The sequence below is a fragment of the Pezoporus wallicus genome, unplaced genomic scaffold (genome assembly GCF_028554395.1).
Source record: "Pezoporus wallicus isolate ANWC-B61680 ecotype Strahan unplaced genomic scaffold, APGP_CSIRO_Pwel_v1 contig_7506, whole genome shotgun sequence".
NCBI classification, from domain to species: domain Eukaryota; kingdom Metazoa; phylum Chordata; class Aves; order Psittaciformes; family Psittacidae; genus Pezoporus; species Pezoporus wallicus.
In genome coordinates this window covers 3,004,612-3,031,897 of record NW_026637546.1, presented here as the reverse complement: position 1 = coordinate 3,031,897, position 27,286 = coordinate 3,004,612, and the positions used below count along the sequence as shown (strand labels likewise).

General features: G+C 38.7%; 1 protein-coding gene across 1 annotated transcript in view; it reads left to right on the top strand.

Moving 5' to 3' along the window:
- The first annotated feature begins 463 nt into the window (after positions 1 to 463).
- Positions 464 to 27,286, top strand: part of ANKRD31 (ankyrin repeat domain 31) — a 65,254-nt gene continuing 38,431 nt past the window's right edge. The window contains exons 1-11 of the mRNA XM_057406140.1: positions 464 to 834; positions 2,616 to 2,695; positions 6,461 to 6,507; positions 7,132 to 7,226; positions 8,227 to 8,267; positions 14,050 to 14,679; positions 16,072 to 16,349; positions 16,669 to 16,793; positions 19,347 to 19,526; positions 23,785 to 23,927; positions 25,528 to 25,672. Coding sequence (XP_057262123.1) covers positions 753 to 834; positions 2,616 to 2,695; positions 6,461 to 6,507; positions 7,132 to 7,226; positions 8,227 to 8,267; positions 14,050 to 14,679; positions 16,072 to 16,349; positions 16,669 to 16,793; positions 19,347 to 19,526; positions 23,785 to 23,927; positions 25,528 to 25,672 — 1,846 coding nt within the window. The 5' untranslated portion in view covers positions 464 to 752. The remainder of the gene's footprint in view (positions 835 to 2,615; positions 2,696 to 6,460; positions 6,508 to 7,131; positions 7,227 to 8,226; positions 8,268 to 14,049; positions 14,680 to 16,071; positions 16,350 to 16,668; positions 16,794 to 19,346; positions 19,527 to 23,784; positions 23,928 to 25,527; positions 25,673 to 27,286) is intronic.

Genomic DNA, 27,286 nt, shown 5'->3' with positions numbered 1-27,286 from the left:
CCGCTCCCGCGCAGCCATGAGGAGAAGCGGACTGCTGACCTCTGGCTCCCCCGCGCCGCGCTTCACCCTGGCAAGGAACAGCCAGACACTTGAACCCTCCCTCCTGAGCCTCACGGGAGGCTCTTCTCGAATATTTAATATATTTTGTTTAGTTTTGGTTTATGGTTTGTTTTTTTTCCCTCTGTTTTTTTTTTATGCCCCTAGTCACCGTAGTTCTCACCTCTGCAAATGGCCCTGTGCATTTTCCACAACACACCTTGTGGGCCTCCGAGTTTGTAACCTCCAGACCTCCCAGGTAACATTTTAGTTAGCAGACGTGAAATGTATCAGAACCCAACTCAGAGAAAATAAAAAACACATTACTGAATATGTTTGCTACTGATTTTGCTACTGATGTTAACTTCTCCACAACTTTAACTTGATACTATTTTCATGACATTCTCTCTTATATCGTCTTAAGACATGGCAGAGTTGAAGTTACCAAGTGGTTGCACTTTGTGCTGTCCTCGCGACCCAGTATCGCTTGGAAATCTGTAAACCAGTGATGCGCCTCCCTACCGCAGGTTTTCTGTGCAGAGTATCAGGTGTATCTTCACAGTCTGGGGGTTCTTTACTGTTGGTGTTAGCTTGAGAGGTGCACTCAGCCAATATGCTGTTAGCAGTGTCCCCAGGGGAGGCCAAGATGATGCCCTTGGTTGCCTCAACTCTCCTTGGAGTTTGTAGGAGTGAAAAGCAGAGCATGCAACTGTTTAATGGTGTTTTATTTTATTTTGCAAAGGTTGCCTTTTCTTAGTGAGGATGTGCATTTAAGAGCAGAAACAAGATTTCATAAAGGTAAGACAGGTTCTTTCAGCCTGTGTTGTTTTTTCCAGTGAATTGCTGCTGTGAGTGTTGCCCAAGTCCGTGTTACTTCAACATAAGCGTTACATGGAGTTCATTTTCATGAACTGTATGTGCTCCCTAATTATATTCATGGATTTAACTCTCGTTCTAGAAGACTGTTCAGCACATTTTCAATATATGAAAAAAAAGGCTTGCTCTTCATTTCTCCATTTTTTGTAGGTACTAATAACTGAGAATATCTGGCTTGAGAAGTGCTTGAACTATGTGTAGGGATATCCTTTTTTATTTGGGTATGTGTATTGTGTTTGAGCAGAATAGAATAAATGGAATCTAAACACATAGAAGGTTTATAAATGGAATCTATACATACAATACTTGTAGTTACTATACATATAATAGTTGTCGTTACTATAGTTGCACATGGTAATTTTTTAAAAAAGCTTTAATATTGTTAATATATCCATTCTTTTTAACACAAATTTGGGTAGGAATATTTAAGTGCATTATTTTAAGTGTATTATTACTTTTAACATGAATATGTGCACACTAATTTAAAGTCTTAAAATTCTCCCTAGTAACTCCCTTAGAGCAGGTTGCATAAGCAATCATGTTGCAGTTACATAATAGTTTTATGGGTACCTCCTCAGCATTTTCATGTAATCCATTTGACTTGTATCCTGTACATTTTATTGCAGCAATACAGTGACTACCCATTCTGTAAGTGGCGCAAGGTGTACTTAGTATTCCCCCAGATTTCTTTTTTGGGGTTGTCTTTTTGTCAGGTTGAAGACCTGGGCAGGCTATTGTTTTTTTTAATCAGCCTGCTCTGAGTTAATATAAGTCTTACATAAAGCCCATTGAAATCCACAGAAACTTTTCACATCACTGTGATTTCCTGATGCTGAACCTTTCATAGTTGCTCAGTAGTTTTGTCTGAGGAAAGACGCATCATCCCATTTTGAATTTGTCTGTGGTTATTCACTGGAATTAAAACCTTGCAACATTCAACACGCATGGTTTAAGGCATGTTTATTTGACTCAGTGTTCAGGTTTTGTACTGGGGATTTGTCTGAGGGCTGGGTGGGTTTTTTTGGTCTCTGTAAATGTAATAGATTATGATATTTTTAGCATTCTGCCTGTGGCAATTTACATTCAGTAAATTGGAATTTATATTCATTGCTCATATATTTGTGCATACTCCTATAGTAGCAATTGGGTGATGAGACACATAACAAAGATTAATTTTCTGTATATTTTGTTAATCTCAGTAGCAACATTTTAGTTTGGAAACCTAGGGGTTTTCTTTTTTTTTTCATTTCCATAGAGAAGTTCTTCCTTTGCATAGTCATTAAAGTATTCCATAGAGGACTACAAATATTTCTTAGTCAAGTGGATCAGGCAGCTCACCAAAATTACAGTTTTTAGTTTAAAAAAAAAAAAATTAGGAAAGGTACACACTCCAATACACACTCAGGGAGGGTGCCAGAACACTAACTGAAATAAATTCCTCCCCAGCTGGTTTTATTAATTTCTGACCTCTCCTATATTGTAGTTTTAAAATCTACTTAATCCACTTAAGTCCATTGCATATCAGAAGCTTTGATGCTTATACCTCAGTTACTGGATTATGTAGAAATTTGTGGAGTTATGGAATGTTATATAGGAATTAAGGCAATCAAAACTTCCTTTAAGTATAATCCCTTCACCACATATGGCACAGTCTCATTCCTACAATTACTGTAATTTTCTTGTTTGTTTGTTTGTTTTCCTAGGAATTGCTTCTCCAGAAATCTGTTTTATACCGAAATTTTGTGATCACACGTATAGGCAGAAGCAACAACAGATAAATCCAGTAAGCATAGAAATTGTGTGTACCCTGCTACACATACATAGCTAATAATTGTTAATAAACTCACTGGGGCTCACATTCTTTATGTGCAAAGGAACCTGGTGGTTTGTAGCTGAAATGAATTTTACGTCATGACAGTTGTCACATGGGTAGCACGTTCTCTCCAGGAATGTATCAGGGTCTCTTCCCTGGTATTTCATGAGGGTGTATGTGAGGAACAAGACCATGACAAAGATAAAGAAGCTGTGGAGGACAGAGTTTTTAATATGTTCCCTTCAGAAGCTGAAGGACAACTATCAGGGTTAACCATACGAGAATACACCCTTCAGTTACTCATTATGAGATTAGCTGTGATCCATTGATTGGACAATTGTTTCTTTAAAAAAGATAATAATGTCAAATGCAGAATAGAATGCTTGCATAATGGTGGGCTAATTATTCTACTCTATGGATAATTTTGCATTCCCTATTCTGCTAATTAGCCTGCCTTTCAATATGTTTGCCACATTTGGTATCTAATCAATAAACTGTTGTTCAGTTGAGCAATCAGTTTGCCATCTGCATAGGACACACTCATGAAACAATTAGAAACAAACAGGTTTCTACTCTCTAACTGAGATTATTTTAAGACCTGTAACTGTTAGACTGTCTTTAGTGTTGTGGATTCACCAGTCCAAAGACCACTATGTATCCATTATGAGAAGAGTTTTTAGAAGAACTAAACTGCTTTCTAGAGAATAGAAACTACATTGAATAAAGACACTCCTACTGAAGTAAATGTTTTTACAGGGCATTATAGAATTACAAATAAATTTCTCTCAAGTGACAGCATGGGAAACAGAAAGAAAAAAGAAGCTATTATTTCAAAGACTTTTTTTCTGTAAGTCTGTTTTGCTGCTTGCATGTCCCAGGATTGTCTTGACTGAAATTTATCATGGTTTTCTAAGGACAGAGGGAGTGAGGGAAGTGCCCATTTATGCTCTCCCTTTCTCCTCTGAGAGCAGGGATGACTACCTGCTGCCTGACCTAAGTCTTTGGCTTTATGTGTCTCACCGGAGTAGTCAGTTTGCAATCCCAGAAAGGGATTCTTCCAAGTCTAAGGATAAATCCCCTGTCTGCCAAAGGAAAAGTCATAAAAGCAAAGAAACCTTGTACTTTTCACCGAATAGTTTGGGAAACTCACAGTTTTATTTGTTTTGGTTTTGTTTTTTTTTTTCCTGGGAGAGCTATATAGCATGCCACTAGCAGCTTGGTTATGCACAGCATGGGGACAATATAAAATTTAAATCTTCACTGAATGTTGTAAGGAACCATATTAGCCTTTCATCCCTGATACTTGCATGCATAGATTGCACCAGTGTGGCTCTTCACAGGAAAGGACCCGGGGGTGCTGGTTGACAACTGGCTGAACATGAGCCAGCTTGTACCCAGGCAGCCAAGAAGGCCAATGTCATCCTGGCCTGTATCAGAAATAGTGTGGCCAGAAGGGCCAGGGAAGTGATTGTGCCCGCACCTGAAATCCTGTGTTCTGGGCCCCTCACTACACGAGAGACATTGAGTTGCTGGAGTGGGTCCAGAAAAGGGCAGTGAAGCTGGTGAATGCTGAGCACAAGTCTGATGAGGAATGGCTTGAGGGAACTGGAGTGGGTTAGCCTGGAAAAAAGGAAGCTCAGGGGGAACCTCACCCACTCTACAACTACCTGAAAGGAGGATGTAGTGATGTGGGAATCAGTCTCTTCCCCCAAGCAAAGGATAAGAGGAAATGGCCTCAAGTTGTGCCAGGGGAGGTTTAGATTGGATATTAGGAAAAAATTTCTTCACTAAAAGGGTTGTCAAGCTCTGGAACAGGATGCCCAGGGAAGTGGTTGAGTGACTATCCCTGAAGGTATTTAAAAGACATGTAGATGTGGCATTTAGGGACATGGTTCCGTGGTGGACTTGGCTGTGTTATGTTTATGGTTGAACTCAGTGATCATAAAGGTCTTTTCCAGCCTAAATTATTCTGTGATTCTATGTAAGAGATTGTAAGTAAGACTTCTCTTCCACCAGAGATGCAGTAGATATGCAGACAGATTTTCTAGGATTCAGGTTCTTTCCAGCTGACAGATTGTTGCTGTTATCTACTAACCCCCTATTCCATGGCTTGTTCAGGCAGGCCCCATGATGCAGGTTTGTGCTTTTCATGTTTTTCGGGGCCTTTTTTTTTATTGCCCAGTTTGGCCAAGTGCACCGGAAGTTGTTTGGCGGCACTTAGAGCTTTTAGGAGTCAGTCTTTTTTGGAGCACATCTGGAGTCCCCTCAGATAGTTGGCCCTATTAGTAAGTGTTAAAATGAGAAAAATAGTTTGAGTTTTGCATGGATTTTCTTGCCAAAAGCAAGAGAACAGGACAAAAGGCTGTTCCAAGTACTTGCAGTCCATGGCCACAAATACTATTTGTGTAACTTTCATGATGTGAAAAGGCCTCGCAACATACCAACAATGCACTGATTTTGCTTAGAACCTAATTTTTTAGCAGACAAAATAGCTCCTACTTCTTCTGAGGTATACCATTGAGCTTTAAGTGTCTGACTGAGCAGTGTTAGCTAGTCAAAGAGATTTAGTCAGCTAACCTGCTGACCTTGCTTGATCTCTGGATAATGTTCTGTGTAAATACCAGGGCTGATTTGTACAAAGGGTGTATTTAGCAAAGTCGGTAACTTTCTGCCAACTCTACTATTGCAGTATTTTTAAACTAGATCAGTCTGTAATTGTTGCACAGGCTGTTTCTACAGAATCTGTCCTGTACCAGAATCTGAGCCTTTTAGCAGTCCTTACTGGGCTAACTCCTCCTGTTGCTCTTCATGTCATTGCTAAGATAGTTGTTCTTGCTGTGTTGCTAATATCTTGTGCAAGCCAAATAAGTCATCATTTTGTGTCCACACTAACAGATTCTTTCCCAGAGGTTTCCTGGTGCTGTGAATATTCTCCATTGTATGTCAGTGATGTGTTTAAAATTGCAGCTGTTAAGCTGATAGTCCACTAGTAATACCCAGTCTTCGGCTCATCTGGATCAGAAGTGTTCTGCAGTTCACTTGCCTGTCTTAATCATTCCTTGGTTGCCTTAGACTTTACATCTTTACTTCTTGTCCCAGGCTAGGGGAGAACTTGCCATTATGTACAGAGACAAAAAAAAAGATCCGAGTTCCTTTTACTGAAGAGTTCCAATTCGGTTCTTGCTGTGATATTCGCACTCACCTTACCCACATGACCTTTCATGCCTCTGCATGTGGCACCTCTGTCACAGCTTGCTGATGGGACAAGTTGTCAGCTAAGTTCTTTAATTCTGGTTTTTCCACGGATATTGAGAGTTATATACTGAAACTCCACAGTCTCTCGAGTAGCATCCTGTCTTAATGAAAAAAGGCAATTGTTACAAAAAGAGGATTAAAACTGGGAGTTGAAATAAAAATACCTTGTTTTTTGGTCTTTTGATGTATGAAACACCCAACATTTAAAGCATTCATGTTGTACTTGCGTAGGTATGTTTTCCTTCTGGGTGAGTGCTGTCTTTCACAGTCTTGATCTATTTTTCAGCATTTTTCTCAAACAGCACAAAGAAAAAAAGAAAGATTTAAGTGGATTTTTATCTTATAAGTATGTATGTAAAGACTGGATCAAAAATTTCCATTTTCCAACTCAATTACAGAAGTATAAGCATGTAATGAAGCTGAGAAAATAAATAATGAAGTACTTTGTTTACTAAGTTGCTAATTTTTTTTTTCATTCAGATATTTCAAGAGGCATACACATCTGACCAGTCTCAGTCTCTCCTGCAGTGAGTATTATAGGTCACACAGGAAGTCCAGTCAGGTGGACTATAATTAAACAATTAAATTCTAATTACCTTTTACATTACTCTATTATAAATACTCTATTGTAAAGTAGTTTCCTTGTTTGCTTAGTGAAACATCTATATTTATGTCAGTGGCAATTCTGTTTCCAATATGGGTCAAACTGTACTTGTTTTCATTGGTGATATTTCCTTCAAAGATATAGGGGTGTAAGCAGCAGGAATGACTGTGAACTACTCGGGGATTAGACGTTAGACAAATAAACAAAAAAATTGCAACAAATAAATTAGAACTTTCACTCTTAGAAGCTATGGAATGATTTCAGCAGCAGATAAATTTAAAATAGAAATGCAGGAAGAAGTAATAAAAATAGGAATGACCATTTTTTCACTTATGTACAAACATAGTTAGCGCCTTTTAGGAAATCTGAAAGTCTTAGTTGCTATATGTGCTTGTAAAGAGAAGTATGCCTTTAAAATAATTGCAGTAGTTTCCACAAGTAATTGTAAGTACAAAACTGCATAAACTCTAAAGTATTGTAAAAATTGTCCTAAACTGAACAGATTACAATTATTTCTGAAGAAAAACTTTTTATTATATAATTCCAGGGGTTGGATAAAGTATCCATCACTTACTGAAAATATTTCTAAGTCTCGTTTTTCACTGAATGCTGCAGTAGAGGGACACCAAAATAATTCTGTAGGTATGTTGTGTTTTGCACAAAACTGAAAGTTGCTCTAGCTGTGACAAAATAATTTGAGAAGCTGAACCCTAACCCTGTAGGTTTATTTACGATCTGACTATATATGGCCTTTACAGCAGTTGTTTAGTTTTCACTCTTGTCTTGGACTACAAGTTGCACACTTGTAAGTATTCTGTTGGGATTGTTTGAAGAAATAAATGTTTTTTCCCAGCCAGTGGTATATTTTCAGTTTAAAACTATTTTGTTGCTTTTCTGACTGAAGTTACAAGCCACATGGTACTCAAATGCTCTATGGATATGTAAGGTAAACATGGATGTAACAGTCATTAAGGTTCTTACATGCTTCTTACTGACATATCCAAAATCAAAGGCATCTGTAAGAAAGGAGAAACAAAAAAACTAATGGTGATTCCCCTGATCTGTCTGTCACCTGCTGCTACTTCAGTTGTACTTCTGTTTGTTCCTCTATGCTCCCAACAGTGCAAGATTGACCTATCTGTTTTGTAGTCTCCCTGTTTGAGCTAATTTTGGAAACCCAGTAGAAAATCATTCACTTCATTTCTGATTAGGAAATTCCCAGGGAGTTACATGTATGTCAAAACATGGTGATTGAAGCACAGGGATTGGGATCAGCCCTTTTCAGAGGCAGTAAATTATTGGGTTGTTTTAGTTTTATTGTCTAATTGCATTGTAATTACAGAGAGCAGGGAATAGGTCTCATCTTGGGGAATGGACAGCAATTCCATCTGCTGACTGTTTTTGGAAACATGGGCCTCTAAGCTGCGGTGAAGATACATGACAAAAGAGCCCTAGAATGTATTCTGCTGGCTAACAGAGCCTAACTAGAAACCTTGTTGTCAATTCAGTTAGGGAACATGACTGTATTAATTTTTAAAGTTTAGAACTTCAGCCTCAGTCAGGAAATGAGGCTGCTTTATTAGAGATGATAACTTTCAGATGTGGAAAATACAACTGAAATATTTTACTCTCCTAAATTTAGATATTGAATTGAATGGATGTCAGAAAGATTCAGAAGAAAAGGTTAGTGTATTTTTACAACTAAATGTATATAAAATACCATTTAGCTTAATCAGTTTATTTAGGCCATAATTTACTGAATTAATATAGACCATATTTTACTGAAAAAATCCTGGTTCTTTCATTTTAAAAAGCAAGCACACAGCTGTAGAAACTGACACCGAGTGTACTGGGTGAAAACAACTTGAGAGCTAATTTTTATTTCCTGCTTTTTGGGTAGGAATTGCAGTTATTAAGTTTGCAGGGCACAAGGATAGAAGCATAGCAGTGACAGGGAAGTAGGAAAGACATCACCATGACCCAGAATCTATAAGGAAACTAAAGTAATGAAGACTTTTAGTCACTAAAACCATATTTTCCATCAATGAAAGTTATGGGAGAGATATTAGGAAAGTCTTTGAGGAGGAACAGATTATCTGTAACTGTCCTTCTTTTAGGGAGTGATCACTTGTGGCCAAAAACAGGTGGTACCAGTCTATTTCATACACCTCTTTGGTAACACTAAAGCTGCTCATGAGTGACGGATTTCACTGCTGATAAGGTAAAAGTGAGGGAATAGCTTTGAATCTATCTTTTCCCTCATTTTTCAACTCTGTGATGTTACTTGTATCTGCTTTGCAACCTCTGCATTGTTACCTCCTGTTGCTCCTCTGAGACTCAATGCTCTCTGTGCTTTTTGATTTCTAGTCTCAGTTCACTCTGACCGGTTCATTGCTTTCAGCTCTATTTGTGATGGACAGAGAAAATAGTTGAAATTTACTTTGTTGCTATTTTTGCAGCAAAAAGTAACTGCTATTACCAAGTCCTACTGCAGTGTCATGGGCAGTTTTGAGAATTTCTGACCACTGGTGGCATCAGCTGCATGGGTGCTAGAGAAACGAGGGGATCTTACTGGGTACATGTAATGCTGCTATCTGCAGCTTCTTAGGAAACCTCCCATTAACTTAGAGAGGATACCAGTTCCATTATGTTTTCTTTGACATTCCAGCGTGAAGCAATTTACAATATGCAGTGTAATTTTCTGCTGAAATCATAGCATTATGACTGTTCTGGCTAGTCCCATAGTTTTGTATCTAAAAATAAAAAGTTAGAATTATATATAAATCTAATTTACTTTCCTTTTTTTCAGGCAGTCTGGTTAAGTTTGTGGGAAAAACAGTACTTGCTAAAATTCACTAAAGAGAAATTTAAGACCACTATGGCTAATTGTCCCTGTCTTGTAGCAAATATGATTGATTACGTGGTTGAGTATCCCTTGTCTTGGAGCAAAGGACAAAAATGAAATCCTCTAGGCTATTCCTTTTTTGAAAATTACACTACAAGTATACAACTATAATACCAAGTTTATTAAATCAAACATTCATTGTACAGAATTAGTTAAATAGAACAATATCAAAATGCCTTAGAGCAAAGATTATCTACAGTTAACAGCCTCTGTAGAACAGGCAGATTAGGTGCATCCTCCAGAGGGGATATGTTAGGAGCCTGGACTAAAAAGGTTGGAAATGATCACTGCAGTGAATTATTCTTTTTGCATATTGGTTGATGTTGGCAAGATCTAAGTGCTGCAGGAAGACATCTTGTGAGAGGAACTAATGGCTATCATAGGTTTGTGTATCCTAATTTGAAGAAGGGACAAGACAGCCGCCTCGACAACCAGGCAGTGAGTCCCTGCATGTTAGTTTTGTGTACTTACAAGAGAATTTAATAAACTAATAATCTCTACATAGAAGTCCTGACAGCAGGACTTGTCTTGATTTTGGCAATGTATCAGCTCTGATATGTGTTGTGGTTAGTCTGTTACTAGTAGGTCCAGTACTGTTCAATATCTTCATTAATGGTCTGGAAAAAGGAACAGAATGCACCTTCTTCAAGTTCAGAGATGGTACTGAGTGACTGATATACCAGGTAGTTGTGTTGCTACTCAGAGAGACTTGGAACAGGGTGGAGAACTGAGCAGAGAGAAATCTCATGAAATTCCTCAAGGGAAAACACGAAGTTCTACATCTGGGGAGGAATAACCTTGGACATGAGTATGTGCTGTGGACCAATTGGCTGGAAAGCAGCTCTGCAGAGGAAGAAAATAAGGGGGGAAAATAAGCAGACCATGAGCCAGTGACACACTGGTGTAGCAAAGGTGAATAATATCCTGGACTGCATAAGGAAGAGTGTTGCCAGCAAGTCGAGGGAGGTGATTATCTCCTCAGAACTGGTAAGGCCATCCGCAGCAAAATATGTCCAGTTCTGGGTCCTCAGTACAAGAAAGATACAGACACACTGGACTGCATACAGTGCAGAACTATGAAGAGAATTAAAAGACTGGTGCATCTGGTTCTCTAAGGCCTTTGACAGGGTTCCCAACAACATCCTTCTCTTTAAATCGGGGAGATATGGGTTTGATGGGTGGACTGTTTGGTGGATGAGAAATTGGTTGAGTGGTCACATCCAGAAGGTGGTGATCAATGCCTTCATGTCCAGATGGAGATCAGTAGAGACTCAGGGCTCTGTACTGGGAGCAGTACTGTTTAATACCTTTATCAGTGACATGGACAGTGGAATTGAGCGGACCCTCAGCAAGTTTGCAGATGACACCAAGCTAAGTGGTGAGGTTGGGATCTGAGGGATAGGACGCCATCCAGAGGGACTTGGACAACCTTGAGAAGTGAATCCATGTGACCTCCATGAGGTTTAACAAGGCCAGGTGCAAGGTCCTGCGTGATGCTTGAGGTGACCTCTGGCACCAGTACAGGCTGGGGGATGAAGGGATTTAGAGCAGCCCTGGGGAGGAGGGCTTGGGAGTACTAGTACTTGTAAGACCTCACCTGGAGTGCTGTGTTCAATTCTGGAGTCCTCAGCCCAGGAAAGACATGGACCTGTTGGACTGAGTCCAGAGGAGGGCCACAGAGATGAAGAGGGGTGGAACAGCTCTCCTGTGAAGGCAGGCGGAGGAAGCTGGGATTGTTCAGCCGGCAGAAGAGAAGGCTCCAGGAGCATGTTACAGAGTATTCGAAGGGGGCTGATAGGAAAGATGGGACAGAGTTTTTAGTAGGGCCTGTTGCAGGGTCCAGTTTTAAACGAAAGGAAAGTAGATCCAGACTAGATATAATGAAGATGTTTTTTACAATGAAGGTGATGAAACATTGGAACAGATTGCCCAGAGAACTGGCTGATGCCTCATCCCTGAAAACACTGAAGGTCAGATTGGACAGGGCTCTGAGCAGTCTGCTCTAGTTGAAGACGTTCCTGATCATTGCAGAGGGTTTGGACTAGATGACCTTTGAAGGTCTCTTCTAACCCAAACCATTCTATGATCTTTTGTATGAGGACAGGCCAAGAAAGCTAGAACTGTTCATGCTGGAAGAGAGTGGGCTCAAGGAGATCTTGCCAATATGTATGAACACCTGACAGGAAAGAATGAAGATGAGAGAGCTGGACTTCTCAGTACTGCCCAGAGAGAACAATCAATGGAAACAAAAAAGAAAGAAATACCATCTGAAAAAAAAAACCCAAACCAAAAAAACCCCACTTTTTAATTGTGAGGGTAGCCAGACACTGAAACAGGTTGCACAGAAACCTTGTGCATTTCCATCTTCCATAGATACTCAGAACCTGACTGGATGTGGTCCTATGCAACCTGCTGCAGCTGGCACTGCTTGGGCAGCAGGGCTGGACTAGATGATCTCAAGAGGTCCTTTCCAGCCTTAACAGTTCTGTGGTTCTCTGTGCATCCCTCATGTCCCACTATATAGAAGTAATCTTCAGCTCAGATGATAATGTTGATCTTTCTGACACCTTAACTCTTACACTGATTCTCTTACATCTGTGTATTGAAAGGCTAAATTCCTCTGCTGTTTTGACTCCAAGCTGGCAGATAGAGTCCACTTAACATTTCCACTACATCCTTATTATTTATGCTTCAGTATTAGTCAGTCCAGTAACATTTGAAAGCCACAGTCTGTGACGCTAAACAGCCACTGATTTCTCGATTAACTTTTTAATTGTTCTCAAAACACATGGAAAAAAAGTTCCTTGCATTGATGTGAATACAGTGACATCTGCTGGAACTGACAGGCCACATTGAAGCTTGCTCCTGCAGTGCACAAGGAGAGGTGGATATCTAAGGCTTGGGTAAGCCTGGCTTGCTCGCTGGCCTTCGTTGCAGTGAGTTTATTAACACACACTTTTTATATTCACAGACAAGTAAAATTTTTTTTTTTTTTTTTTTATGAAAGCTGTGTTTGACTTCTCTGTCCACATGCTTCGTCTAGTGTGTTATTCTGCATCAGCTGAGGCTGGCATTGACTGTGGCCATGCTCAGCTGTTACCAGTGTATGCTAACTGGGTAAGATGAAGAAATAAGAGATTCTGGACCGATGCCAGAAGGTCAGTAGGATCTGTGCCTGGATTAAGGGAATAATTAACATGTGAGGATAGCGGGGGTTTTGTGAACGCCAGTCACATTTTAAGTGTTGGATTTCATTTATGCCTGTGTGATACTTCTGCATTAATATAAATGTATGTTTCACCTGCCCTTCAGCAAATGTGTTGAACCCTTTTCTTAGGAGATTTGTGATGTACATACATGCTGTTTATACCATGGTTCTCCAAGTACAGAAAGTCATGCCAGTGGGTTGTTTTTTTTTCCCAGTTGTCTAAAGCCTGCACAAATTAGAGATGTAGTCCAAAAAGACTATAATTCAATACAATGAAGTAAGAAGTAATCAGTACTTAAAAAAAGAACAATTAGCTGCACAGGTGCAAGTTAGGAAATAGAAAACTAGGAAATAATTTTCAACAAGAGTCAGGAGTTTACAATGGCTTACAAACTGAATGTGAGTTAGTGCTGTCAGATTTCTGCCCTTTCTGTTCTACTGTGTGTGAGCTTTATCAAAATTACATTATCAGTGGTTAAAGGATTCTTGCAGTGACCAGTATTGCCACTTGCTGGCAGCAAGAGTCTAAAAATGTATTGAAATAGATTTCCTTAAGATCAAATATTACTAAACAACAGCACTATTATATACAAATGTTATCTAGAAAAAAATACAGTTTAGTTCTGCTGAGGCATCTGATTTTCTGCAGAAGTATTTGGACCAGGGATAAGAAAAAGTCAAAAAAGCTACTAATTGGTTTAAAAATGGATGAACCTGTTGAAAGCAGCTCAGAGTATTAAGAAAAACAGTAGTGGTATTACTTTTCCAAGAACAGGTATGGTTTTGTGGTTCTGTATTCTGTAATTGTATTTCACAATTCTGTATTGTGGAAACTCAAATGTGCAGCCTCCAAACATATACCTAAAGTTTTGAACTCAAGCTTGTGAAGCAGAAATGCTCCATACCTGTGTGGGATCCACATAATCACATACTCAAAACTCATACATTGTGTTTTACTAACCATGCTTTTTATATTATTGTGAATATGTTAACTTTCATTATTTCTGGGTGACACATAATGCCTTTTTTTGAAGCCCTTTAATACCCTCGGGTCATTGGCAATGACATAATATCTTTGGTTTTATGAAAGATTTAGTCTCTCTTACTCTGGATTTTCACTGCTAGGGAAGTAAACAGCTAAGGTGCTCTACTTTTGAAACTGAGACCTCATTCTGACCCTTGTTGAGAAATTGTATGAATTCTGAGGAAGGCTATAAGTCTTGTAGTTTGCACAAAAATTGCAAACAAAATACATGTATTTATATGGATTACTTCTCAAGTGAATGTTAATGACATGCTTTTCAGAAAGATTTGTTCCATTGCTTTTTATAAACATTTTTTTAAATGTTTAGATTTCACAGAAATTAAATGAAGATCTCCCTCCAGAAGTAAGCGTTTGTCTAGATGTCCTGGAGGATATGATAAGGGTTCCAAACGAGCAGACATCACAACATACATTTCCATATATTTCAGAAGATTGCCAGGGAACCTCCATGACCACTTCTGACATGGATAACACAGTAAAAGAACATTCCCATGATGATGATACACATCTTTCATTGACATCTGTAGGGAAGATTTTCATGGAAGCATTCACTGAACTGAATATAGACACTAGTGATCTTGAAATTACTGATTTGTTGGGATCCCTCAGTGATTCTGAGAATCTTAAAATGATAAACCCATTGCCTGACGATTTAGGTCATTTCTGTTCCATTGATTCATCACCAGATGAGAGCAGTGGTGCACTGCCAGTAGAACTTGTAATGGCTTTGAATGCCATGTCAGGATCTCCTGTACTGCCAAATGAGACACAGCTTAACACAGAGGAAGAGCAGTTAAATTCAGAACCTAGTATTCTCCAATTAGGTGATGACTGTACGCAAATAACAAACAGGACTGAGCCTCAACTTGCTAAAATTCAGATGGAAGAAATAAAAGCCGTAAGAGGATCTGACTTGCAGAGGACAACAAATGAGCAAGTATATACACAGTTTAATTAATGCTTGAAAAAACATGTTTATCATGAAATATAGAACAGCCAGATTACTTGGGGTTGTGAATCAGTAAAGAATAAACTAGCATCAGTAATTTACATGTTAAATACATTTGAATTTTTTTTTTGTTTAAAAATCCAGTAGCATTTTTCTTGTTTTGATATTGATGTTACAAAAATGTCTGAGCTTGCTGGGAAATCCCAGAAAAGTTAATTCAGTGACTGATGTGGAAATCTATAATCAGCATAAAAGTTTCAAAACCTCCTGGTGCCTCTGTACCTGTTCCGTATCTCATGTTCTCTAGAAAGAAAGTTCCAAAGACCCATATCATCTCTGGACCTGGAGGGACCACATCTGTAGAATGTGTCATTTAAAAGAATTAATCATCAAATCCTCCATTTTCATCTATGTCTCAAGAAAGGACTAACAAGTTCTCCCACATCACGTGAAAGAGCTAGTATGCATGTTTGCTGAGGGTGTGTGCTAAGAGCTTTCAGCATTACTGAAGTGTGTAATGAGCTAATGAGTACACAGGTTTCAGCAGCTTGAGTGATACTTTGCAGCACGTCACACTCTGCTGACTAAAACAGTGAATATACTCAAATTAGCTGCCATGTGATCTTCAGGGTGGGCTTTCTCTTCCTGACTATTAAAGATAAGCCTCTGGTGTATACCAGTCATTTAGGCTCCCCTTTGCACAACTAAGGACAATGTGAATTACCATCATATCTGAAAGTAACTCTTCCTCTTCACTAGTGGTAGGGGTAACAAGGATGTTAGTGTTGTCTAGATACCTGGCTTTTAGAAGGCTGAAGGTAAGTGAAGTGAATCTCATCTGTGGTGGCTGTCGCTCAGGTATGGTATGACTTTAGAAGTAACATCTTAGGTGGAAGTTACTGAACCTTAAGTGAGACATAGTTCCTGATCTTGTGCACATATCTAGGTTTGTGCAAGAGTGAGATAAAATGGGCTAGTTTAAGACATCTTAAATATCACTTTATTTTTTAGGACAGGAGCTCATGTCCGTAGGAAGGTGAAATGAATCTGTTAAGTCATTTCATACGTCCAACCAAACATCTTTCAGATAGTAACAGCTTTTGTTTACTGTCAGCCAGTCTAGATTTGTTGCTCAAGTTTTCATTCTGAGTATCCAGATTTTCTTGCCTAATTCTGCCAGGGGCACATACTACTTTAGGAGTGCTTCTCCTTTGGCAGCCTCTCTCTGTTGTCTCTGTAGAATTCCAGTTATTTGGTTAAGCAACCCCTCTGGGTTTTGTGAGTATATGTATAAGACAATGTTCTTGGAGCTCCTGTATATACCACCCTTGCTCTAACTGCGTGCTACCAGTTCCTTGTAACGTTTACTTTTTGTTATAGCCTGTGGGTGATCAGCAAAGAGAGAAAGAAGTAACTTCAAATTACTGGGGTGCCACCTCTAGTGAAAAGCAAACTGTTCAGGGAAGTGCACATTCTGCGAATGCTGCCGCATGTGCAGAAGCAGCCCAAACAACATCAAGGAAAGCAATACAGTTGGGCGAGACCTCCTCAAGAGAGTGCAGAGCTCCTATTTCCAGTCACTGCCAAATGCTTGAAGAAACTCAGCAGAGAATGTCTCACAGTGGCAGTATCAGAAGAAACAAAGCTAAGGATTTTGAGTATGACAAAATTGTGCATAATATTCTTAAATTCGTTTTTTAAATTAATGTAACATACAGAGTACTCATTCCTCATGTAAGTGACTATAAATGATGAAAAGGTAAAAGGTACCTTTTTATTTGGAGATCTGGAAGTTCTTTTCTTTCTCCTTTTTCAGTAGTACCTAGGTTAGCCTGTACACTTGCATGCTATTACAGACTTCCTTTAAAAATCAAATATATTGATGTTTTTATCTCTCATATATAGATTTATATAGAGAATATAGATTTGTATGGAGAATTATATGTTTTTGTTGATTCTAAGCAAATCTCTTGTCAGTGAAATTCATGAATCTACTGAAGATAAGCAGGATCTAGAAACAAACGTATACCGAGAAATAACTCTGAATGAGGATAGTGAAGTTAAGCAGAGAAGAAGGAGCAAGAGAATCGAAAACAAACTGAGTAAGATATCTGTTGATTTTTTATTTGAACAACTATACTGAATCAAATATAATTCATAAAATTTCCAATATATTGGGACATGGGTTTATTTTAAAAGGATGGTATAAAAATTCATTTTAATAATTAAAATTATTGATAATTTCTCTCTGTCATTTAAATCTACATATTGGCAACCTAACAGTTTTTTCTTAAGGAGTTTATTATTAAACTCCTTAAGAATCATGAGTCTTTTTCAGGATGCAGTTTTTATCACAGCTTTTTATATGAAAAAAAATGATGTATTCTGAAAAGCAGAGGAGAAATGTTTTCATGCAGAGTGAAAATGTAGATCCTAATATACGTTTATAAATCCTTCTGAAATCTAGTGTTCTGTGTGCGACATCATTCTGAGGGCATTGCCATACTCAAGAACTGACCTATTCAAACCAATTCTTCCTATTTTGAATGCCTGATGTTACGTTGTCTGTTTCAAATATAGCATTATAAGGACTTCACTACAACAATCACGGAGCACTCTTTTGAAGTATTTTTCCTTACAGTGTGCTTTCTCAGAGAGAAAGATTGCAATTTTTCATCCTTTGAAGATGCATGCAGAGAAATTCATTGCCTCAGAGAGGAAGTGTGTAGCAGAATACAGAATTTTCTCACTTAAGTGCTCATTCCAGAGCCTTTAAGACTGGGGTCTTAGAAGGTGTTTGTTTTTTTTTTAAGCCCACTCAGTCTAGATTTGTCTGTGCACCTGCAATCATTTAAACAGCTTGCAAAGTTTGGAAGTATTTGAACCGTAACAGCTACATCTTGGATCTTACAGCATATGAGTAATTCTACCTCAAATTGACAAACCTTTTCTTTTACAGGGTGTTAATTACTCCCAGTGGAAGCACTGTTTTTATGAGATTTAAAGTTGTATGACTAACTGCTCATCTATTTCAAATTGACTTACTAATTCCCACTCAGAAAACAAGCTGTTGGGTTTTTAGCATGATTTCTACAAAAGGAGTTGCACTGCCTGTAGAGGTAGCTTCATACTAATCCAGTCTAGCAAGTTTACCTTCCTTTCACATCAGATCTAGCAGTCAAGTCTGTGAGTCGTCTTAATTTGGTCATTCACTGAGGAAAAACCAACCCCATGAAAAAGGTCAGTTTGGATCAGCAAGCTCCACTTGTTTTGCACAGTCAGACATCAGGAAGGCAGGGCAGAAGTGATGGGAAATAGGTCCTGGCAAAGTAACAGGTTAAATTAGATTGAGTGTAACACACAACTCTGCCTTGTTCTGAATATGCCTGTGGTTTAATGCCTCCTGAGCTGCTTGGCAGGTTTTGACCAGCTTTGACTAGGGAATGCAGTATCTTAAATGATTAAGGTCGTGCAAAGCTGGACAGGTAGAGGAGAGGAGGACTGTCCATGTGGTTAACTGAGGAAAGGTCCTCGATAAACTCATACCTATTAGAATCTAAAAATCTACACAGAGACAAGAACTTAATCTGAGCTCACAGTATATGACGATGTGCAAACCAGCAGAGACATCAGGCTTTCTGAGTTACAGCTCAAGGAAAACTGTGAGTTTGTAAGGTCATACTTAAGACGGCTGTTTCTGACACCCAGAAGATGGAGTATTAGGGCTAGTGAGCCAGATCTACAGAAGTGGAGAGAAGCAGTATATATAGCCTACTGTCCCAAGTTTTTTCATTAGTAAATGAATTAATGGCCTAGACTATGCATTGTTCTTTCTTTCCTCCCTTCTTTCTTCCCTCTCTATTTTTCAGAAGAGGAAGTAGCCAGGATGCTCTTCTCCACAGCATGAGGGTATGCTGGGATAGCACTGCTGGTGCAATAGAGAACAGCTCATATATGTATTGGAAATAATTTAACCCAAGCTAAAAAACTGTAATGAGTGCATAATGGGAAATCATATTTGTTTGTAAAACAATAAGCTGAAAATTAAAAATAGTATCTTTCTACATTTTGGTTTTTTTGCATTTAGACCTCATATTCCCAAACAACTGTTGCTTTTGCTCATTGCAGAAATGGCTGAACTGGTTGTTCAGTAATGGGTAAAAATAATCCGAGGAAGCTAATCTCAATCACTATCATAGTGTAAATATTCCTTGCTCGCAAAGTGGAGGTTTTGAAATAGAAATGAATACCAAAAAATGGCTGATAAAAATTGTATTTAAGAAAAGAAGAAATACTGAATAACTTACTAGCTATTGAAATACATGTCTTGTAATTAATTGTAACCTAGAATAGCAATTTTATTATCCAGTGGGAAACAATGCACTTTGAGAAAATGTCATTAAAAGGGACACACTTCTACAAAGTCATATTTCTGTGCATTGAATTTCAGTTGTTTTGTTGTGAAATTCACTATGACATCTTTTATTGAATAGTATTACTATTTAACTGATAATATTTTTTTGAGATACTTGTTTCTACTAGATTGAGGGACCATTTTTTTCTCCAGAAGGCTCATTTACTAACTTTAATGCAAGCTGAAAACAAGAGAGGAAAGATATTTTTCTGTTTCACAGATCTTTTGCATTATTTTTCAGGACAAGAAGCCTTTGGTAGGAATTCTGTAAATCCAGTTTGCCCCACATCACTTTCAGTCATCCATAGGAGGAATCTATATGGTGAAACCTTACTGCATAGGGCTGTTTTTCATCAGGATGTAGACCTTGTACATAACATAATAAAAGCCGGTGGAAATGTAAACATTCAGGATTATGCTGGTAAGTTGCAGTTGTGTCAAAATACTATTTCAAAACAAGTACCTACCAGTAAAAAGTGCGTATTATGAATCTTTGCAGCAGACAAGACACTAGGTTTGTGGCTACTCAGTAGATTATTAAATTTTTATTAGTTTAACTTGGTAATTGACCTATGTATAAAAGTATATTTAAAAAAAAGTTCATGGAGAAAGTAAGCACTTAAAAAAATTACAAAGTGATGCAGTTGAGTTTATGTAGCCTTCATTCAACAATCCTGTTCATTTTTATCACAAAACAGTCCCTTAGTTAAATAATCAGTGTAATGTTTTTAATTTTTTTTTTGTCCTTTTCAGTGGCAACTTGAAATGCCAAGATTTTAGTTTTCCAGTTTACTTTTTCAGAGTCTGTGATTTTGTTCCTTGGATCTTAAAGGAAGTTGTAGCTTCAGAATTTCACACTGCTTTGATCTTGTAAAGTTCTGAGTAGTTGGAATTTTGCATTTTTACTTCATCTTTGGCACAAAAAAGAAAAAAAAGAATGACAAGTAGTGGCCAGCTGTGAACATTTGGTTGAAGCAGTTCACTTTATCTGGCTTCACTTGTGATACTCTGTCAAAGACATTGCCAGACCCTAAAGTATCAACTGATTGTTTCAAATGTAAAACTGTTGTTCCTTCTTTTGCAGTTCCATGTCTCATCCTTTATGCTCTCTAAACTTCCATAACAATAGAGAAAATGGATTCACAGACAGTTGGCTCATTTGGTAGAAAACTTTTGAGTCATTCTGAGAATGTTTCCATCTAGTGCAGTGGCTAGGATTTCACAACTGTTCTGTGGGAACAGCAACAACAAAAAAGTGTTCTGCAGTTGAATGCTGTTGCATAATGTGGGCATATAACAGACCAAAATTAAGATAGAAAATCTTTGTCTTTTGGAAAATATTGAGATGGATTGGGTAGCAGCATAGGGCTCAGGCATTAAAGCTAAAAGTGACTGGTAATGTGTGTTAACTTGTGCTAGAATGTAGATAAGAAAGTATTTTTGTAATGGTTTCAAAGCCACCTGCTGATGTCAGAGAAGCGTTGCTAGTGTGGGTTAAGTTGCAGCCTCTGTGGTCAAGTGTACTAAAGTGCACTGGTTTCAGTTTTTGGCCTCACAGATACTTCCTTTTTTGCCTTTGCACATTTTGCCAGGCCACTTTTTCTTCATTGCCCAGACTCTGGCAGTTACTTTTTGGTGCAAAAGGAGCACAACTGTGCAAAATTTGTTTTAGTTGAACTCCTTGAAAAGGTGAGAGGCTGACCTAGCCCAACTTCTTTTGTTAGTATAGAAGGTGTAGTCAGAAAGAAGTACAGAACCACAGAATCATAGAATGGTTTGTGTTGGAAAGGACCTTAAAGCTCATCTGCTTCCAACCCTTCTGCCACAGGCAGGGGACGCCTTCCACTAGACTAGGTTGGTCAAAGTACCATCAAGCCTGGCTTTGAACACTGCCAGGGATAGGGCAGCCGCAGCTTTTCTAGGCAACCTGTTTTGGTGTTTCACCACCCTCATTTCTCCCTAATGTCACGATCCTTTTGCTGCAGCCCAACACATGGTTGGCTTTCTGGGCTGCAAGTGCATGTTGCTGGGTCGTGTTGAGCTTCTTGTCAACCAGCACCCCCAAGTCCATCTCCTCAGGGCTGCTGTCAATCCAGTCCACGCCCAGTCTGAAGTTGTGCCTGGGATTTTCCCAACGCAGGTGCAGGACCATTCACTTGGCCTTGTTGAACTTCATGAGGTTGGCATTGGCCCATTTCTTAAGCCTGTCAGGGTCCCTCTGTATCCCATCACTTCCCTTCAGTGTATCAACTGAACCACACGGCTTGGTGTCATCGGCAAGCTGGCTGAGGGTGCACTCAATCCCACTGTCCATGTTACCAACAAAGATGCTGAAAAGCACCAGTTCAGTACCTACCCCTGAGGAATACCACTCATCACTGATCTCCACTTGGACATTGAGCTGTTGACCATAACTCTTTGAGTGCGACCATCCAGCCAATTCTTTATCTACTGGGTGCTCCATCCATCAAATCCATGCCTCTCCAATTTAGAGACAAGGATGCTGTGCAGGACAGTGTGAAATGCCTTGCACATCCAGGTAGATGATGTCAGTCTCTCTTTCCTTATCCAGTAATTCCATAGAATGCCACCAAATGTTCAGGTATGATTTGCTCTTAGTAGAACCATGTTGACTGTCACCGATTGCCCTCTTATTGTCCATAAACCTTAATGTAGTTTCCATGAGGATCTACTCCATGATCTTGCTGGGCACTGAGGTGAGACTGACCAGCCTGTAGTTCCCTGAGTGTTCATTTTTAACTTTTTTTTTCAAAATGGGGGTTATATTTCCCCTTTTCCAATCAGCAGGAACTTCACCAGACTGCCACAGTTTCTCAAATATGATAGAAGATGGCTTGGCGACTACATCCATCGGTTCCCACAAGACCCATGGAGGCATCTTGTCAGGTCTCATGAACTTGTATACCTTCAGGAGTTGCCAGACCTGTGCCACTTTGAAATGTACTTTCATCTTGGGCTCTTTGTGAATCATTGTTCTGATCATTATATTCTGCTTCTGTGCCTTTTCTCTTCCTTGAAAGTACTCCACCAGTGATTGTGCATATCTTAGCCTCGTATTTTTCCTTATTCTTGTGCTACAGTAACTTACTGAGTTCTTGGGTTCTTTTGTGTTTTGGGTTGGGTTGGTTTTTTTCCCTCTGTTTTATTTCCTAGACATCAGCGCATAGGATATGGACAACATGGAGGACATACTGTCTGTGCTCTCAGTTTGAGTTGTAATTCACAGTGACTTAAGGGAGCTGAAAAACAGTCGCAATGAAACTTGTGTTTTGCCTTTGTCTGGAGCACGCAAAGTATCCTCAGAGAATGATGTTGCTAAACTCTATCAGTTGTACATGTTGCAGGTTCAATTTTTCCGTTTATTATCTCAGACATAGGATAGTTTTTTTACTGAAGAAGAAATAGGTACTTTCTTCTAAGTGAAACTTTTTTATTCTTTGCTTAACACATATCAAGCTTTTGCTCTGGAGCATAGAGTTGGTAGAGTTTTTTAATGAAATAGACTCTGTAAAATGGAAGTTAAGTGTTTTACAGATTATACGGTTATAAAACCATTCATCTTGAAGCACTGTCAGCATTAGGCAATGTAGTTAAAATTTAGTCGTCGAGTTTCAAGCATTTGGGAACAAAGCCTAAAAGCACAAGATTTTTTAACAACTTGGTGCAACATCCTGTGGCCATAACAAATGCAATTCTATACATATATACAATATTCTGAGTTGGGTGGTGTATAAAAAATCCTCAGGAGTTTGAAATTAAGATAATTTTGCACAGTGGGAGCAAAACAGTCTTAATAAGCCAGATTCACGTACTAATTAACATATTTAGTATGTGAATTAGGCCCAGACAACCTTCTGATGATGGGAGATGATTGAAGAGTAAGTCCGCCAATCAAAATGGTCTTCTGGAGGGCATGGTGGTTTGAGAGCTGGAAGGTAGGACGTAGAAAATTTTCTGTCTTTTCCCCTTACTTTTCTCACCATACAAAAAACTGTCACATAGTGAATGTTTAAGGAGCTGATGCAAGGCTATGATAACCCAGTTCAGAGACTTACATTACATCTTTTATCCATCCATCCACTCCATCCTTCATGGAATAGAATTGTTGTGTGTGTCATGAAGCTCATACCTTGGCTTATTATATATAGCTGGGAATGGATATGGAATTTCAGTAAGGATTTTTCATTGCTTTCTTTGGGCACTCATACTGTTCTTGGGTAGACTTAGAAAACATTTTTGTTTGACAGTAAAGAGTCCAGGTCATTATTTTGTCTCACTTACCCTCTTCAGCATGGCTATGTAAATAAAAGGGTGCTATCAAAAAAAAATTCCCTTTTCTTAGAACTTATGTTTTATTGGGGGAGAAATTACTAAGATGTGGGTGAAATAATTTTTATTCTCTTCTTTCATAACAAAACTGTCAAATCTAAAACTAATATTGTTACAGCAGCATGTGGTTCTTCAGTAAGTGCAAATTTTAACAAAAGAATGAGATCTACCAAACCTTGTGACTTTTTCATAAACACGTCTTCCTACAACAGTTTTTACCTTTTCAGTATACTCTCTCAAATATTTATCAAATAGACAACCTAAAACTGACATAAATTTTTATAAATTATTTCACACAAATATGAAATACAGGTTTTTCTTTTTTGTAGGCTGGACTGCACTACATACAGCAAGTGTGGAAGGCTCCTACAGGATTGCAAATGAGCTTTTGAAAGCAGGAGCTGATGTTGATGCTAGAGGATATGAACAAGTAACACCATTGCAAGATGCAGCTAAGGAAGGCCATTATGAGGTATATTCCAAACTGAACATGAATTATGGTTTAGGGGTATAAATTATTGTTGTTGGACTTAAAAGGTCACGTAATCCTTTTACACGTAGCTGATCTTTTCAGATTATGGATAAATTCAGGAGCTTGCAAGTCCTTTCTGCCCAATTTCTGTTCAAATCATTCTGTGCTTTACAAGATTTGTCCAAAAGCTGAAATCAATTGGTTTTCTAACTGTCTGGGACAACAGGTGAAGCACTGAGGAATAGATTGTTCCTGTTTAATAATATTTCACTTGTTCTGTAATCACCTTACAGAATAATTTATGACCTGAGCAGTCCTCTGAAGTTTTAATTACTTTTTCATTATTTGATAAACATGCATGTATGGTATGCAGCCACAGCCATGCACAGACATGTTTTGTCTATTATCACATAGTATGGAGAGTTATGAAGGCATGACTTTGTATTTTGTATGGTCTTAAACATGAAGTCAACTGAGTAGTCAATTTGAATTAAGTATGAGTTTTGTTGCCAAATGCTGTGGTTTCATAAGCCTGTGTCTGCATTGTGGATCCTCTTTCAGACTGTAACTGTTTGCTTCTGCCTGTTTGTGGAGGTTCCTCAGGTGGCCTAGATTTATGTAGGAGTTCTGCATGTCCCTTTCACCTGCTTGCTGTTTCTTGCACTAGAAGTGCTCATATGCTGCCTAATACTTACCAATTTCCAAGATTTTTTAGGTTTTTCTTTTTGTTAGGTTTTTTTTTTTTTGATGGGGTGTAGTAAGTTTTGTCCTTGCACTGGTCTCAGCTGTGTCACTTGGGGTGCACCAACATCATTCAACACAGAGCTGTGTTACAGTTATATGAGCTGGTATATCCACAGGGAATGGTAGTACATGGTGGCACTATATTTCCTCAGAACCAGTATAGCTGTATCACTGCAGTGGTCTGTCAGACTTAATTTTTATTGCTTCTGACTAGCAACAAAATAGTGATAGTGATTCATTAATACAGCTTTTGGTAACATGGTATTTGGAACTGTTTTTTTCAATGCTGCCTTCTATGAGTAAAGTTATTACTGTATACTGGAAATACACCTTTTGACTGCTTTATTTGTTTCTGCACCTACAATATGGCAAAATTAATTTCTTATTTCAGAAAAATCGTAAGTGTATGAGAGACTTTCTAATAGTATAGTTAAGGGGGAGAGCATATAAGTGTGATGTGTAGCTAAAGATCTCATTAAGGAGGAAGAGTTCTCAACATTACTTATTGAAAAAAATCGAGATTTGAGACAACCTGTGAAGCCTAATAGGGATTTTGCTGTGGATTGAACACTTTTTTATTTGATCTGTTCTTAGCATGTATGTATTGCGAAAACTTCATATTAAAAACTGGAATGAATTTTTAAACATGAAAATAGTAAGATGATAAGATAATGGTGCATCTAGGGGAATGCTTGGGGGTCTGTTAACTAGAATAGGGAGGCATTATTTGTCCTAGGCCTTAGATTTGGTTTTAGTTGCTCATGTTGTCGAGCAACAAGAGAGATAAGCCCTTATAAGGAAGAAGTATGGAAAATACTGTCAGAAAATAAACAACCTGAAAAAAATCCTTTTCCAGATGGCAAAGTTATTACTTTCTTATGGAGCTGATCCCTTATTAAAAAATGAGGTGGGAAAATGTGCATTGGAAGAAGCTTCTGACCCAGCTATGAGGAAACTGCTTAAAAGCTGTGTAGCAAAATACAGAATAAATTCAGTAGCAGGTAGGATAGAGTTATTCTCACATACCACATTCTAAATGGAGAAATTCAGAACAACTGTTGCACTGTATTTCCTTAATTACTTCTAGTAGTTTCATGGGCTTTACTGTCTCATGCCTGAGTACCGGTGAGCGCTCGTTACCCAGAACAGTTGCTGTACATTGGCAAAGTAAAACAGATAAAGAGGTAGAGCTTTTTCTTGGGCTGGAGCTACCTTAAAATTTGAAATGAAGATATCAAGCAAAATAGCTGTTATCTATCTAAATGTAAAATGGTGACTTGTTGATTGTTGAGGTATGGCTTTAAGGTAGAGATAAAATTTGGTTCTAAACTGTTATAGAGGCTGAATTTTGAAGGATCCATAAAGTAAAAAATGGATATAGGATTAGATCAAGATCTTGGGTGTTGCCAAGCCTTAACTGCTTATCCTTAAGTGCTAGTCTTGGGACTGGGACAAGAGTAATATTGCTGTAGGTAACAGCTAATGATTTTGTGAGGGGTTGGTAGGTGAACATTTTGGTTAAGGAGAGAGTTTGATTTTGTACAGTCTTAGGAACTAAGTTGAGAAGAAGGTTCAGAAGAGACCGCCTACACAACCAGGCAGTGTCCCTGTGCTCTTCCGAGAATACCTGTCATTTCATCTGCTGCCTGTGCATCTCCTTTTTGCCTTCTAGTTTGACCAGCAGGTCTTGACTTATCCATGCCGGTCTCTTGCCATCCCTCCTTGATTTCTTACACCTGGGAATTGTGAGCTCTTGTGCACTATGGAAAGCATACTTAAAGATCTGCCAGCTGTGTTCTGCTCCTTTGTCCCCGAAGGCAGTTTCCTGAGGTTAGTCCTACTGACTAACTCCTTGAACAGCTAGAATTTTTCTTTCATAAAATGTAAGAGTCCTGACTTTACACTTCTCTTGACCCTTATTCCCCAGGACTGCAAACTCTGCCAGTACATGGTCACTCCAACTCTGCAACCCAGGCTGCCTCCAATCTTGACATTACTGATTAGCTCACTTGTGTTGATGACCATCAGATGCAGTACTGCATGCTCCGTGGTAGACCTATTACTTGGCTGAGGAAGTTATCCTCAGTGCACTCCAGGAATCTACTGGATTGCCTACAGCTCGCTACTCTGCTTTTTCAGCAGATGCCAGGGTGTCTGAAGTCCTCCAGCAGGATGAGGGCTTGTGAGTGTTATCCCTCCTGTAGCTGGAATACAAAGGCTTTGTCAATAGGCTCCCCTTGATTTTGTGGCATAAACAACATACACAAGGTTCCATTTGTTTCATTGGACTTGAATTCTTACCCATAAACTTTCAACCTGCTTCTGGCTATTCTTCAGAACCCAGGGCATCCCCTCCACCCCTCATTCCCCACCTGTTCATTCTGAACAACCTGTAGCCATCAGTAGCCACACTCCAGTTGTAGGATTTATACCACCAAGTTTCAGTAATGGCAACTAGGTCATAGCTTTCTGGCAGCACAGTAGGTTTCAACTCCACCTTTTTGTTGCTTGCGCTTTGTATAGAGGCACTTCAGCTGCTGAAGGCTGTGTAACCTTTTTAGAGGAACACACTTTAATTCCCCTAAGGTATTTCCCCAGTGTTTCCCTGTTAGCTC